The sequence below is a fragment of the Canis lupus genome, chromosome 20 (assembly GCF_011100685.1).
Source record: "Canis lupus familiaris isolate Mischka breed German Shepherd chromosome 20, alternate assembly UU_Cfam_GSD_1.0, whole genome shotgun sequence".
Taxonomy (NCBI): Eukaryota; Metazoa; Chordata; class Mammalia; order Carnivora; family Canidae; genus Canis; species Canis lupus.
In genome coordinates, this window is record NC_049241.1 from 52258538 (window position 1) to 52273556 (window position 15019).

Genomic DNA, 15019 nt, shown 5'->3' on the forward strand with positions numbered 1-15019 from the left:
ACCCTGTGAGTCCCCACCCTTAAAATGGAAGTGTCCAGGAGTCCATGGCCTGCCCTGTGCACCCCTGCTCCACCCCAGCCTCGGGTGAATGGGGACCCATACTCCTACCCACAGATGCCAACCTTGACCCACCCTCTCACTCACCTCCCACATCCATCTACCACCAAATCATCTCTTCTCCCTTCATAATATCTTGCAAGTCCTTTCTCTACATCTGTGTCATTCAGCCTTTATTCAGGCCACAGACATTTTTTTGCTAGGACTAATGCAGTAGCCTCTACTCTGGTTTCCTCTGCACAGCAACTGCAATGGCCCTCCCAATGTACCTGTGTCCATGTAGTTCCTGTCTTGTTCACAATCTTTGGATGACTCCATCTTATCTACAAGTCATGTCCAAATCCCTGAGACGCACAGTCGCTGACCCCCCTTTCTGGGCTCAGAGGGCTCCTCCAGTCTCATGTGTATACTTTTACATGCCCATAATGAAAACATCAAGTCCCTTGGGTGCAACTGCTCTGTCCTCCTGTCGGGCTCAAGCCCAGACTCATTCTTCTGCTTAAGTACTCTTCTACTTGCTCAGCTCATGTTCACCTAACTCTTATTTATGCCTTTGGTAACACCTGAAATGATGCTTCCTCCTGGAAGCAATCCTCAATTGTTGGTTGGGTGTCTCCCTGGAATTGTACACCCTTCTGGCTCTCCTGTAGCATAATGGTCTAGCCACTCTCCTGGCCACAGTATTAAGAGACTATGCCCTATCCACCCTTGGACCCACGGACCCCAGCACAGAGCTGCATATACATTAAATACACACTTGCTGAATGAGTGAGCAAAGGTTCTTGATGTCTTAAAAATCTCATAATATTCTCTCCTTCAGCTTCTGCAGTCCATGGCTGTACTTAGGTCCATTGCTGGTTCTCCACTTTAGAGCTCCAGGCAACCTTGGTGTCCTTACTATCGTGCAAACTGGACAATTTTCTATTCCTCCCCCACTGCAGCCACTGGCCCCACTCTGGTGTCCTTCACCCTGAACTTCACCATCACCAATCTGCACTACACTGAAGACATGGGGCACTCAACTTCTTTAAAGTTCAACTCTACTGAGAGGATCCTCCAGCACCGAGTAAGAGCCCCTCAATGTCTACCATCAGCCCCACCACACGCCTGCCCACATAGTCCTTTAGCCCTTTTGCTCACCCCCCTTCTCTTTCCTCACCAGCTCAGGCTTTTGTTCAGTAAGACCAGTATTGGCCCCCTCTATGCTGGCTGCAGACTGGCCTCGCTCAGGTGAGACCCCCAAATGGAGGGATGTGTTGGGTCTGGTGGACTCTCATGTGCTAGCTAGTGGGGCTCAGTTCCTGGGCATGCCTTCGGCACTGCTGGCGTCCAGCACCCACCATTAACACCTTCATGTGTTCTTTATACCCAGATGCTGGGAATGCTCAAGGCTTAGAGATGAGGCATTCTGTTTATCCTTATGGAATCCAGATGATTATTTGTTTTAGATGAAAGCATTCCTCTTAGAAGAACCACTGTACCATGTCTGCAAATTCCAATTAAAGTATTTTCTGTCCTTAGTTGTGAAGGAGTTGTCCCAGATGAGAGACACTAAGGAGAGCCCCTTCAGAGCCAGACCTTTCTGTACTCTCTCAGCCTCCTGTCTTCTATTCTCTTGCTTTCCACAACCAGAAGGACCCCTCCTCAGGATTCTACATCCCCATGTCCTTTCTTCCCCAGGCTTGAGAAGGGTGGAGCAGCCACTGGAGTGGACATGATCTGCACTGTCCACTCTGATCCCAAAGGCCGCAAGCTGGACAGAGAGCAGCTGTACTGGGAGCTGAGCCGTGAGACACATGGCATCACCCGGCTGGGGTCCTTCACCCTGGACAGGGACAGCCTCTATGTCAATGGTGAGGGGCTATGCTCCAGCCAGGGTCTCTCTCCTGGCCAGAGCTCTGTGTTTCTCTAAAAGGAGCTGCTGTGGTGCATCTCCTCTGGTCTGGGCTCAGTCTTCATTCTGATGATATAATCATGGGCTCCAGCCACCTACAATCTCCTTCCCTCCACTGTCTCTTCCCCTTTGCTTTTCCCACAAAGGCCCCTAAATCCTACCTTTCCCTTAATCCTTTATGCTCACCCTGACTCTTATTCATCTTCTCTGGCCTTCTCTCCGCAGGTTACACCTATGGAGCTATAGCCCCGACTACCACTAGTGAGTATTCCTAGGCCCTGTCCCTTCTCCTTTGCCTCCTGTCCTCGGTGAGGAATATACCTGGAAGGGCCCCTCACTCATCCCTTCTCTCCCCTGGTTCTGGTGGAGAGTTCTAGCCCAGGGCAAGTGTGTCTCTCACATACAGGTCTATCCTCCCACTATCCTGACTCTCATGTTATCACTCAGATTCTCCTAAAAACCCTGCCCTGATACTTTGCTCTTATTCTTTTACTCACCTCTATGCTTGTTGCTCTGGATGTGTCTCAGCATCGGTGTTGCACCATTCGTTGGGTTTTCAGTGAACACATATGGAAGTTGACCATCTTCTGGGCACCATGCTAAGTTACATACCGTCTTAGTCAGCTCTGGTTGCCAAAGCAAAATACCACAGGCTGGGTGGCTCAGATGACAGAAATATATTTTCTCATAGTGCTGGAGGCTAGAAGTCCAGATCAAGGTGCCAGCAGAGTTGGTTTCTCTACAGCCTCTCCTTGATGTGCAGATGACACATTCTTGCCACCTTTTGGCACGGTCAGTCCTTTGTACACACATTCCCAGTGTCCCTCTGTGTCCTAAACTCCCTTTCTTACACCAACAGCAGCCAGAATGGATTGGGTCCCACGCCAACAGCCTCATTTTAACTTAATTACCTCTCTAAAGGCCCTGTCTCCAAATACAATCACCTACTGAGGTACTAGGGATTATAGCTTCTTCAATTTTGGTGTGTGGTGGGGAGTGGAGACACAGTTCATCCAAAAACACATACGTCTTATCCTTTAGTTCTCGCTACAATCATGTGAATTAATTCCATTTTAGAGAGGAGTAAACTCAGGCTCCAAGAGGCTGCCAAGCCACACAGCAAATAAATAATAGAACCAAGAGTTCCTGTGTCTCCAAAAACTCATAATCTCACTCATCCATCAGTTCATTACTTTAGAAAGACATGCTAATTTTTGGTGTATACCTGTTGTGTTCAAGTTCGTGGACCAAACTCTCTTTGCATCCCCAGCAAATCCTGAAATAAGGATCTTGTAGCTTTTTCAAGAATTAATTGCCCTTGCATTAGAAGTGTTTCTGCAACCCTCTCAAACTCTCTTCTTGGGTCCATCTCTGGTCTTTTACACCACAGCATCCTCCCTTGCTCCTTTGAACATCAGTAGGGTTCTAGGATCCTCAGGTCCAATGACAACCATCTTTTCCCAAATGATAGGAGGAAAAATAAGCTAAAGTTAGTTCCATTGACTGTGTTTTGTTTATCAGTATCCAGTCCTTGGAATAGTTCAGAAGCATTGTAGGATCAATTCAATGTACATGGAGGGAAGGCAAGATGGATGGATGAATGGATGGATAGATGGAAGGAAGGAAATAATGATAAATGGAAATAGAGATGGTAGATGGAAGAAAAGATGAATGGAGGGGGAAAGGATGGAGGAAAGATGTCTGGATTGATAGAATGAACAGATATGGAAGAAAGGAAAGATGGATGGATAGATGGAAGAAAAGAAAGAGTGGAGGAAGAAAGCAAGGGAAGCTGGGTAAATGGAAGACAGTGGGGTTAGAAGGAAGGACAGAGAGAAGGATGCATAGAAAGGGGTATGAATCAGAAGAAGGAAGGAAAGGAGGAATGAGGAAGGAAGGAATGATGTATGCAAGGATGGTGCATGGATGGATGTCATGGGTACATGGATGGATGCATGGATGGGTAGATGGATGGGAGGGTGGGTGGATGGATGGAAACATGGAGGATGGATGGATGGAAAGATGGATGGGCAGATAGATGATAGAAGAAAGGAAAGAAAGAATGGAGGGAGATAAAAGAAAAGATGGATAGATGGAAAGAAAGGTTGAAGGAACAAAGGATAAGAGTATGGATGATTAGAAAGAAAAACAGAAGGAAAGAAGGAAGGATGGAGGAAAGGATAAAAGGGAACTTGGAAGGAGTAATAAAAATAGGAGAGGGAAAAAATAAAAATAAAAAAAATAGGAGAGGGAGGAAAGAGGGGAGATAAGTCTTTCTTCCAGAGGTCTATCCCGAATAGTTAACCCTGCGCTGCTCATTGCTTCTCTATTCTAGAGTCAGGCCACTGGGCCTCTGATCTCACTTCTATCATATGTTCATTTATTATACTTCTTCTGGGGTCTACACAGGTCACCCCAACTATTGAACCCTGACCAGTGGCATGTGTCTAAACAAGAGCGTGTGTCTTCACAGGGGAGGTCATTAGAAAGGACTCTGGGGGCAGCCCGGGTGGCTCAGTGGTTTATCGCCGCCTTTGGCCCAGGGCCTGATCCTGGAGACCCAGGAATGAGTCCCACGTCAGGCTCCCTGCATGGAGCCTGCTTCTCCCTCTGCCTGTGTCTCTGACTCTCTCTCTCTCTCTCTCTCTCTCTCTCTCCCTCTCCCTCTCCCTCTCCCTCTCCCTCTCTCTGTGTGTGTCTCATGAATAAATAAATAAAATATGAAAAAAAAAAAAGAAAGGACTCTGGGATTGGAGAGTCTGGGTCCAAACCCGGACACTCCCTGTCCAGTCATGTAACCCTGGGCAGATAACCATTTCTGTACTGTGGTTCCTCTTTTGTTCAGTGTGGATGATTCTAGTGCCCAGTTCGTATTTATCCAGGGAAAGAGCTCCATATGTAGTGAGTGATCAGAAAGTATTTTCTTATATGTTTTATGTGATGAACACTTATATGTTGCTTACTCTGTACCCAGCACTGTGCTCAAGCACTGTACAGAATTTGACTTGTTCAAACCTCATTACAACTTTTGAAATAGGAATCATTATCTTGTAGATGAGTAAATCAAGATACAGAGAGGCTGGTTACAGCTGCTGGTTGGCCTTTTGTGTGTGTGCAATGCATAGAAGATTGGCATACCTGGGAGAGAGAGAGAGAGAGACAGAGAGAGAGAGAGAGAGAGAGAGGAAAAGGGTGACAGAGACAGAGAGATAAAGACAGCAGAGAGAATGGAGGACAATGTCTGAGGTTATCCCCAGTCCCAAATTAGTGTGGTAAGTTGGAGCCTTTCCTTCCTGGAAAGAACTAAGCCACCAGTGTTTTCACAGAGCCCTCCACTCCTGCACCTGGGTAGGAAAACCATATCCAGCCCCCAAATCATTAAGCCTGTCCTTACCTGTCGCTGGAGTAGTCTCTGTTAACAAGTGACCCTCGGGTTCATTGGGAGGAAGGCAGGAGGCCCTTGGAAGCCCCACCGTGGGTTGATGTTGGGCGCCTCGACCTCCCCACATCCTTGGCTCTCTCTGCACCAACCGCAGCTGGGGAGGTCAGTGAGGAGCCATTCACACTCAACTTCACCATCGACAACCTGCGCTACTCAGCGGATATGGGCCTTCCCGGCTCCCTGAAGTTCAACATCACGGACACCCTCATGCAGCACCTGGTGAGAGGCCAGCTTCCCCGTCCCCACCTCCACGACCCCTCCTCGGGGCTGTCGCCAGCTCTGACCACGCTGGCCCTCTCCTTCCTCTCTAGCTTGGCCCATTATTCCAGAGGAGCAGCCTCGGCGCCCGATATGCAGGCTGCAAGGTCACCTCACTAAGGTGAGAACCCTTCTACCCACCATGGCCCACCACCAAAGGACAGGACTTCTGACTGTGGGAGGGGGTCACTCCCAGTCGTGGCAAGCTGTCTTGGAGGGTCCTTTTTGGAATACACTTCTTCATGTTACTTTATTGTTATGATTGTGACAAAATACGTATTGGACATACAATTAGCCATTTTCACCATTTTTAAGTATACATTTCAGTGGCATCTGTTACACGCACAATACTGTGTACCCATCACCACTACCTAGTTCTGAAACTCTTCATCACTGTGTGCCCATCAGGCAATTACTTGCACTTTTCCAGGTCAAGGTGTATCCTGTTGGTGTTTACAAAGCACTTCTCCATCTTTGTTTTCTTTATTTTTTATTTTTTTTATTTTTTTAATAATAAATTTATTTTTTATTGGTGTTCAATTTGCCAACATACAGAATAACGCCCAGTGCTCATCCCATCAAGTGTCCCCCTCAGTGCCCGTCACCCATTCACCCCCACCCCCCACCCTTCTCCCCTTCCACCACCCCTAGTTCATTTCCCAGAGTTAGGAGACTTCCCATCTTTGTTTTCATTTCACTTTCATTGGTGATGCAGCTCTTCTGAGGCAGGTGGTAGGCACCACAGTGACAGGACAGGCACTGCCCCTGCACTCATCTGGTGGAGAAAGCAGAAACTAAGTGGGAGAATAAATATCTAAAATGGCCTCAAATATGGTAAGGTGATGGGAAGCAGAAATGCATAGAGACGGAAAAGCAGCTTTACCCAGGGCACAGGATAGCCTGTCTGTGGAGGTGATTTCTGAGCTGTGTCCCAGTTAGAAAAGAAGGACATGGCCATGAAAACTGTTCCAGGCAGAGGAAACAGCATGGGCAAAGGTCCTGAGGTAGGAATGAGCTTGGCTTATGCAGTGAACAGCAAGGAGGCCGGGGTGGCTGGAGCAGAGAGAACAAGGGACAGAGAGAAAGTAGGTGTGTTTCCAGACATCAGCAGGGTCTACACAGTATAGAGTCTTGGCGGGAATTGACATTTTTTAATCGTAGTAAAATATTCATAAAAGAAAAATTTTAAGTGTCTGGTTCAGTAGTGTTAAGTATATTCACATTGTAGTGTAACCAAGCTCCAGAACTTGCGACTGAAACTGTACACCCATTAAATAACAGCTCCCTGCTTCCTTCTACCCCCAGATGTTAGCAATCGCCATTCTGCTTTCCATCTCCATAATTTGACTACTTTGGGTGCCTCATACAAGTGAAATTATATGGTGTTTTTTTGTGACTGCCTTATTTCACTGATCATAAAGTCCCCAAGTTTCATCTACGCTATGGCAGGCGTCAGGATTTCCTGCACTTTTAATGCTGAATGATATTCCATTGCATGAATATATCATGTTAAACTATGAAAGTCACATTTTGTTTATCTATTCCTCAGGACTTTGGTTTTTACATGTAATAGGCAATATGAGAGGTACCGGGGGTTCAGCATAACAGTGAGCTACACTGTCCTGTTACTTGCCCTCATAGAGGTCACCATCTGGAGGGAACAGAAAAAAATAATATATGTTCACACTGAGAGCAATCAGGGCTTTGATGGGAGAAGCCTGAGGAATGTGGCAGCCAGAACCCTCTCTTGACAGCGTGGGAGAGTTCTTGGAGAAGGAGGAGGTGTCTAAGTTGAGATCTAAAGAATGACCAGGAAATTACCCAAGTAAGGACAGAAGGGGAGAGATCTCCAGAAAGAAGTCATTGCATGTGCAAAGATCCTGGGGTGAGAGAGCATGGGCAGGTAGAGAAACTGAATGGTTCAACAAGGCTAGGACACAGGATATGAGGTGTGGAGTGACCACAGGTGAAGAGGTGCCACATGAGCTGCACTCCCTAAACATCAATCTCTCCTTTCTCAGGTCTGTAAAGAATGGCGCCAAAACAAGGGTGGATATCCTCTGTACCTACCGGCAGCACCCCAGCAGCCCGGGTCTACCTGCCAAGCAGGTGTTCCATGAGCTGAGCCAGCAGACCCGTGGCATCACCCGGCTGGGCCCCTATTCTCTGGACAAGGACAGCCTCTACCTCAATGGTGAGTGGTTCTCAGCCCACCTCACTGCTTCCACCCCTCATTCCCAGAAAGGTCTCCACTCATCACAGGTCAGGTCTCTAGGGGAAACCTTGAGAGAAACTCGGGTGTGAATCTCAACTCCACACTGACCCCCCCACCCTCCAACAGTTACTCTGTAAGGCTGTCTCTGATCACACCTGATGAATAAATAGAGGTTCTGAAAGGTTAAGTAATTTTCTCAAGTGGACACCCAGGTTAAAATGGGGTGGAGCCAGGCATGAGCCCCAGTGGTCAGCATCCAATGCTGCACCCCCACCCTATGCCTGAATTCACATCTGCTCCCTTCACCTTGGCCACTGCAGAGGCCATTTTAGGATATTTCCCCCTGTAAAATGTGCTTCATTTTGTTCACTCAGTCAGCAATCACCAGCATCTGTTATAAGCCAGGCTTGGCACCAGGGACACAGACAGGTCACATGTGCAACCTGTCCTAATGTAAGCTCCAAAGGGGCAGAGACATTTTGTAGAGTGCTGTATTCCCCAAATGTAATGGAATTTAGCACACAGTAGGTTCTCATTAAATATTTGTTGGATGGAGGGATAGATTGGAGGGAAGGTGGAAGGCAGATGGTGGGATGGTTGCCTATGTGGGGAAATAAATGTGTGAACATAAATGTGATGAGAGTTTCTTGGGGACATGCTGGAGAGGTGAATAGGGAAGGGTTATTTCTAACTGGAAGATCAGGAGAACCTTAATGGTATAGATGACATTTGAATCTGATCTTAGAAGATGCATAGATGCTTACCTGGTTCACAGATGGAAAGGCATCCAGCAGGAGCCCCATATGGACAAAGGCATGGAATATCTGGGATTTTTCTGCCATCTCCCCTTATGTGTGACATTTTTGTTTCCAGGTTATAATGAACGCGGTCCAGATGAGCCTCCTACAAGTATGTATCTTTGCATCCAGTACCCATATCAGCCTGTATGGGTCTTGAGCCAAGCTTTTCTCCTCGCTAATAAAGGGAGCTTACCCCAAACTCAGGCTGCTCTCCTGAGTAGGGCCAGATGTCAGTGGGAAGAAGAATGCTGAGTCCCTGGGTCCTTTCTGGGCCTGTGGGCATAGTACTGGCTTTCTAAACTTTCCATACCTTTCTGGGATGGAGGAAGAATTTTGAACAAGCATTTCCTACAGGGATGGGGATTGAGGTCAGATGAGGAATCCATGCCTCCTGAAAGCAAGATCTCCTACAAGGGCCACAGAAGAGGCCTTAATGTCAAGCTGCAAACTGTGGTGGCCATTCAGTGATTTGGCCAAATTTGCCCATTCACTTGTCCAGTGGTTCCTTCATCTATCTTTTAACCCATCCATTCTTCCATTCTCCGAGTTATCCCTTCTCTCAGACTTCGCCATTCTTCCTTCCTTCCTTCCTTCCTTCCTTCCTTCCTTCCTTCCTTCCCTCCTACCTTCCTTCCTTTCTTCTTTCTTTCCCTTTGCCCATCCATGTATTCATCCATTCTTCCTCCATTCGTCCATCCATCCTTCCTTTGCTCCTTCCCTCTATTCTTTCATCCACCCATCCATCCATTCATTCATCCATTCTTTCATGTCTCCATCCTTTCTTCCTTCTTTCCATTTGTCCATCCATGTATTCATCCATTCTTCCTTCCATTCATCCACCCATCCTTTTCTCCTCCCCTCTGTTCTTTCATCTACCTATCCATCCATTCATCCATCCTTCCATCTCTCCTTCATCCCTCCATCCATCTTTCATTCCTCTCTCCTTTGTTCATTCTTCCATCTACCCATCTTTCATTTTTTCCTTCCATCCATTCATCCCTCCCTCCATCCTTTCTTCCTTTTCCCTTCCTCCTTCCCTTTCCCCCCTCCATCCATCCATCCTGTTTACCTGTTTGTCCTTTCCTCTTTTTGTCCTTACATCCATCTGTCCAACTTTCTTCCTTGTGTTTATTCTTGCTTTCTCTTTGACCTTTCATTTGCTCATTCTTCCTCTGTCCATCCAGGTTACCCATCTGTCTGTCCACTTTTATGCCCATTGATTACTCTCTCTCTTGTTCACCTACATGTACTCTGTTGGGTTTACTTTACTCATGGGCTCACTCAACCCTCTGCTCCCACAACTTTTCCTTCCCTTACTCTCACTAATGGCATACCTGTGAATGCTTGTCCTGGGAAAACCACTGTTGGAGCCCAGGCAAGGTTTGGGGAGTTTCTCCTGCTCTGGGGTGGGGGGGCTCTGCTCTTTTCTGATGACTGCCCTTTCCACAGCTCCTGAGGTAGCCACCACATCCCTGCCTCGTTCATCATCACCTGCACAACCAGAAGCCACCACAGGTATCTGGGAGATCCCTTTTCCTTCCCAAGAGAAGTTCTCCAGCCCAACACCTCTAACCAGCCAGTTGTACACAAGAGCTGGGAAGCCAGGGTGTAAAATTCTGTTTTAGGACACTCATGCCAATTGGAAGAGTATACTGACAAATTAATCTAATGCATACACTCATGGAGCTCCCAGTCTTATGGGATCAACAGACCATGATAACACAATGTGAGATATTCTGGGGAGAGGCACCTAGCATAATTTGGAGGGGAAGGGCTTTCTGGAGGAAGTTTCACCCAAACTGAGTCTTTAAGAATGAGTAGGAGTCATCCAGGAAAATAGAGGATAAAGAGTTTTCCTGTTCTAGGGGATTTGATGAGCAAAGGCTCAGCATACTGTATGGAGACAACTGAGAGGGATTTGGTTTGCATAAAGAATAAACTTAACCTGGAGTGAAGCTGAAAGGTTGGCAAGAACTGTTTTGGGAAGGACCTTGAATGCCAGGTCAAGAAGCTTTAACCTGACACTGAAGGCCAAAGGAAGCCATGGATAGCAGTGACTATACTGAGATTTTTTTCACTTAAGAAAACTTCTTCTAGTGTTCAGTGTAGAGAACATTCTTTAAATGTGACATCCAATAAGTCTGCTGAGGTATTTGTCTAGGTGAGAGAATATAAGACTTGAACTGGGACAGGATAGAGAGATAGGATGCATGTGAGGGCCATCCTAAAAGTGGAATTGGTGTTACTTGGTAGGGAAGCAAGAGGACCTGAGCCACATGCTAGTTTTGACTCAGGCGACCAAATGGTGGGTGGTGGTGCCAATGGAAGAGAAGACGACAGAGTACAATGAATTCGGGACCCTGATTTGGTCTCAGGCCAACTGTCCATAGTAGCCCTCTCTCCTCTCTCTTCTTGTAGCTACGGGACACAGTCTGAAGACCCTCACACTCAACTTCACCGTCTCCAACCTCCCATATTCAATGGACATGAGCAATGGCTCAGCCATGTTCAACTCCACCAAGAGGACCCTGCAGCGCCTGGTAAGACCCTGCTCCCAGCAGTTCCTAGTGGGTTAAATTCCACCCAGCCCTTCCTTTATCCTTGTCCCTCCTGTTAATCCTCCTCATTCTTCCTTCCCAGCTTGGATCCTTGATCCAGAGGAGCAGTCTGGGACCCTTCTACTCAGGTTTCAGATTAATCTCCCTCAGGTAAGACTTTTTCCTGAGTATTTGCCAGTAGTGACCATTTTGGGGACTGACCCTTCTGGTCTTCCCACTGACCTCCCATTTTGTCCCTCCCTCTTTGTGGCCCCCATAGTAAGGTTTCAGGACCTCTCTTTAGAGTTCCCACATCCCTCTCTCCCCAGACCTGATAAGGATGGGGCAGCCACCCGTGTTGATGCCATCTGCAACTACCGCCATGACTCCATGGGTCATGGGCTGGACAGAGAGCGACTTTACTGGGAGCTGAACCAGCTGACCCATGGTGTCACCCAGATGGGCCCCTACACCCTGGTCAAGGACAGCCTCTTCGTCAATGGTGAGTGATTTACAGCAATCATTTTTTGTCCCCGTTCTATTTTATTTCCTCTTTAACAAGTCAGCCCAAGTTCTGATTAGGGGAAACCTTTCCCAAAATCTCCATGCAGAGAGTCTTTCCTGTTATTTCAAGTAAATAGAATGAAATTCTTTAACAAATTAATATAATGAATTTTAATTTGAACCCCAGATATCTGACTCAAGGGATCTTTGGGTACAGGAATTCTCTATGTGAAACTCCTCTATGTCAGTGGTTTTCACCAGGGGTCAATTCTGCCCCTCAGGAGACACTTGGCAATGATGAGACATTCTGGTTGCCACAACTGGGGAAGAGTGAGATGCCAGGGATGTTGTTAATGTCCTCCAATGAACAGGAGATCCTCAACAAACACATATACATTCTATCCCAAGCCATGTGCTGGGTACAGAGATAGAACACAGTTTCTCTCCCTGAAAAACTCATAATCAAGATAACTAAACATTACTTGGGGACACACAAAAAAGGCAGAAACACTGTTATTAACAGGGCGCCATGAAAGCACAGATAAGTCAAGGAGGACTTCCTGGAAGAGGATATTATGTATGCAGCACTATATTAAGCACTGAGACATGACAAGAACAAGACAAATGGGTCCCTACTCTCCTTGAATTCCAGAACTGGAGTTCTGAAACATGAGTAGGAGTTTTCCAGGAAAAGCAGAAGATTGAAGAACATTCCAGGAAGTGGGACCTGCATAAGCACAAGCAGAAAAGCTCACCTCAGGAGAATCCCTGTAAAGTTTCCATTTTCCCTCTCTGTGCGGTGACTTTCAATTTGGAAGCCTCTAACATGTGGGCCCAAGTTTGGCTGATTCTGATGATAGGCACCACACCTCTTTCTGTGCTAAAGGCTAAGAGTTTCCAACTGTCTTCTCTTCATCCCGTTGGCTGCAGGCTATGCACCCCAGAATTTATCTACCCAGAGTGAGTATCAGCTAAATTTCCGCATCATCAACTGGAACCTCAGCAACCCAGACCCCACATCCTTGGAATACACATCCCTGCAGAGGGACATCCAGGACAAGGTGGAGTCTCTCTCACCCATCCCATCTCTCCTTGACCTGGGTGCCCCCCTCATTCCTCTGTCTGATTCACATCTATTAAGTGATGACTTCAACTCTTTACCTATGTGCTCTGAGTTCTCTCAGTTTCCAAAGATGGTGCCCTGCCTGCCTTCTCCATTTCCCAGATGTGAAAACTGAGGCTCAGAAAGGGGAGTGGTGTACCTAAGATCACACAGTCAGGATTTAAACTCAGACCTCCTTTGCTCCAAGGCCTGTGCCCTTTCACTGGCCCCAGTAGCTCCCTCCAGCCCCAGAAGGTCTCCATCTCACCCATTATCCCCACCCTTTATTCTAGGTCACCAAACTCTACAGAGACAGCCAGCTACAAGACATGTTCCGCTCCTGCCTGGTCACCAACTTGACGTAAGTTGAGGAAGTTGGAAGCACTGGCTGAGCTGGCAGTTTGTGACTCTGAGCTCCCATCCTGGCACAGTCCTTGAGCTGGAAGTCACTGACATGGTGCCCATGCTCCCCCACATCCCTTTCAGCTCCTTCCATAGGTCTAGGGGGTGGGCAGGAAAAAGATTAACCACACTGGGCAACCTATACCAGCATCCTCCACCTTCTCCTCTTCTGGATACTTTCAACAAATAAGACAGTTTCATGCATGGTCATCTTATGGGATTCTCACACAGCCCCTGTGAGATGGATATTATCTGTGATCATCCCCGTTGTTCAGATGGGGAAGCTGAGGCTCTGAGAGGCAAAGTGAACAGCCCAAGAATTGCCCAAATTGGGTTGGAAGAATGGGTGGAGGAACCAAAACATCTACACTGGGGAACAGGAGGATCATGGGACACAGTGCCAACTTTGAGTGTTTCCAAACTTCAGTTCCTTTGTCTTTAAGATGGGGATAATTATAATAATAGCTTCCACCACAGTGATGTTGAGGGAACATGTATGTCACTTCCTAGAGGTGCTCAATAGATGTTCATTATTTTTATAGTTATTTGTTCTATTCCCAACTCCTGGAAACCTTGTATTTTTAGTCAGTCTCTTCTCTAGCTTGGGGGAAGAGGAAGCCAGATAACCTCTCACATCTTGCCTCTAAGTCTTTGGGTCTATAAAACAGGAACTCAGGAGGCATTGCTGGTGTTGAATGCTGGCTGAGTTCCATGGTCTCTGTCCCTAGGTTGGGCTCCATGTTGGTCACCATCAAGACACTGTTCTCTTCTAATGTGGACCCCAGTGTGGTGGAGCAAGTCTTTCTGAACAAGACCCTGAATGTCTCATCCCATTGGCTAGGCACCACCTATCAGCTGGCAGACCTGCATGTGACAGGTGCAAGACTAGGGGCTGGCTTCATGGTTTGAAGAGATGGGGCTATGAGGAAGAATGGGACTTCTCAGTAGCAGTGGAATGGGTAGAGGCTCTGGAGGGGAAAGGGGGACTTTCTGGATGCCCATGTTGATGACCCATGGCAGTGGGTCATCCAACGGGAGGTAGGAAAAAATCATGGAGCAGTTGCACCCAAGGGAATGGTTATTTTTACATGTAAGTATTTCCCACCCCAAATGTAGAGTATCCTAAGTTGCCTTCTTAGGCCTTCTGATTATAAGTCATGCATTGATTGATGGAAGGACTCATTCATTCATTCAACAAATATGTTATGAAAGTAAATAGGCACTGATGACGCACTGTGATAACTGTTATAATCAGGGAATTTCAAGAGCCTGTGGGAACCTCTAGGAGGGACACGCAGCCCATCCTGGGAAGTTTTCTGGAGGAAGTGAGGAACAAACTGAGATGTGATGGTGAACATGACCCAGCCAGTGGGAAGAGATAGGGAGTTGAGCTACATGTGTTTATAACCTAGACGATAGAATACTTAGGGAGGTTATAAGGAGTTTGGTGTGGCTGGAGCAAACACTTTGACATGGAAGAAGTGGCAGGTAAGGCTATAGGTGCAGGGAGGGACTTTCTTGGGCACTGGAATAGTTTGCAGGGGAACACAACACAGAGTTCTGCCTTAGAAAGCTCATCCTCTGGTGCTGTATAGTGAGTGGGTTGGGAGGGGGAGAAGACTAAAGATGGCAAGACACATTAGTAACTTAGGTCAGCAAAGGTGTATGAGGGATGTCCCCTAAGGTGGTAAGCACCTGCACTTGCCTTCTGTGCCCCCAGAGGGACCCAGTCTCCTCTATCCCACATACTTGTGAATTCTCATAATGCTTAGAGGAGAGTCAGATGGATGGACAGATCAGTAGGTTCA

The 15019-nt window shown here is 47.1% G+C and overlaps 1 protein-coding gene across 1 annotated transcript in view; it reads left to right on the forward strand.

Moving 5' to 3' along the window:
* MUC16 (mucin 16, cell surface associated) overlaps positions 1–15019 on the forward strand; it is a 112300-nt gene that overhangs the window by 88151 nt on the left and 9130 nt on the right. The window contains exons 49-63 of the mRNA XM_038565385.1: positions 999–1123; positions 1220–1287; positions 1738–1910; positions 2177–2212; positions 5488–5612; positions 5705–5772; positions 7673–7845; positions 8740–8775; positions 10116–10181; positions 11085–11206; positions 11307–11374; positions 11533–11705; positions 12638–12768; positions 13103–13170; positions 13940–14088. Of these exons, the coding sequence (XP_038421313.1) occupies positions 999–1123; positions 1220–1287; positions 1738–1910; positions 2177–2212; positions 5488–5612; positions 5705–5772; positions 7673–7845; positions 8740–8775; positions 10116–10181; positions 11085–11206; positions 11307–11374; positions 11533–11705; positions 12638–12768; positions 13103–13170; positions 13940–14088 (1581 nt within the window). The remainder of the gene's footprint in view (positions 1–998; positions 1124–1219; positions 1288–1737; positions 1911–2176; positions 2213–5487; positions 5613–5704; positions 5773–7672; positions 7846–8739; positions 8776–10115; positions 10182–11084; positions 11207–11306; positions 11375–11532; positions 11706–12637; positions 12769–13102; positions 13171–13939; positions 14089–15019) is intronic.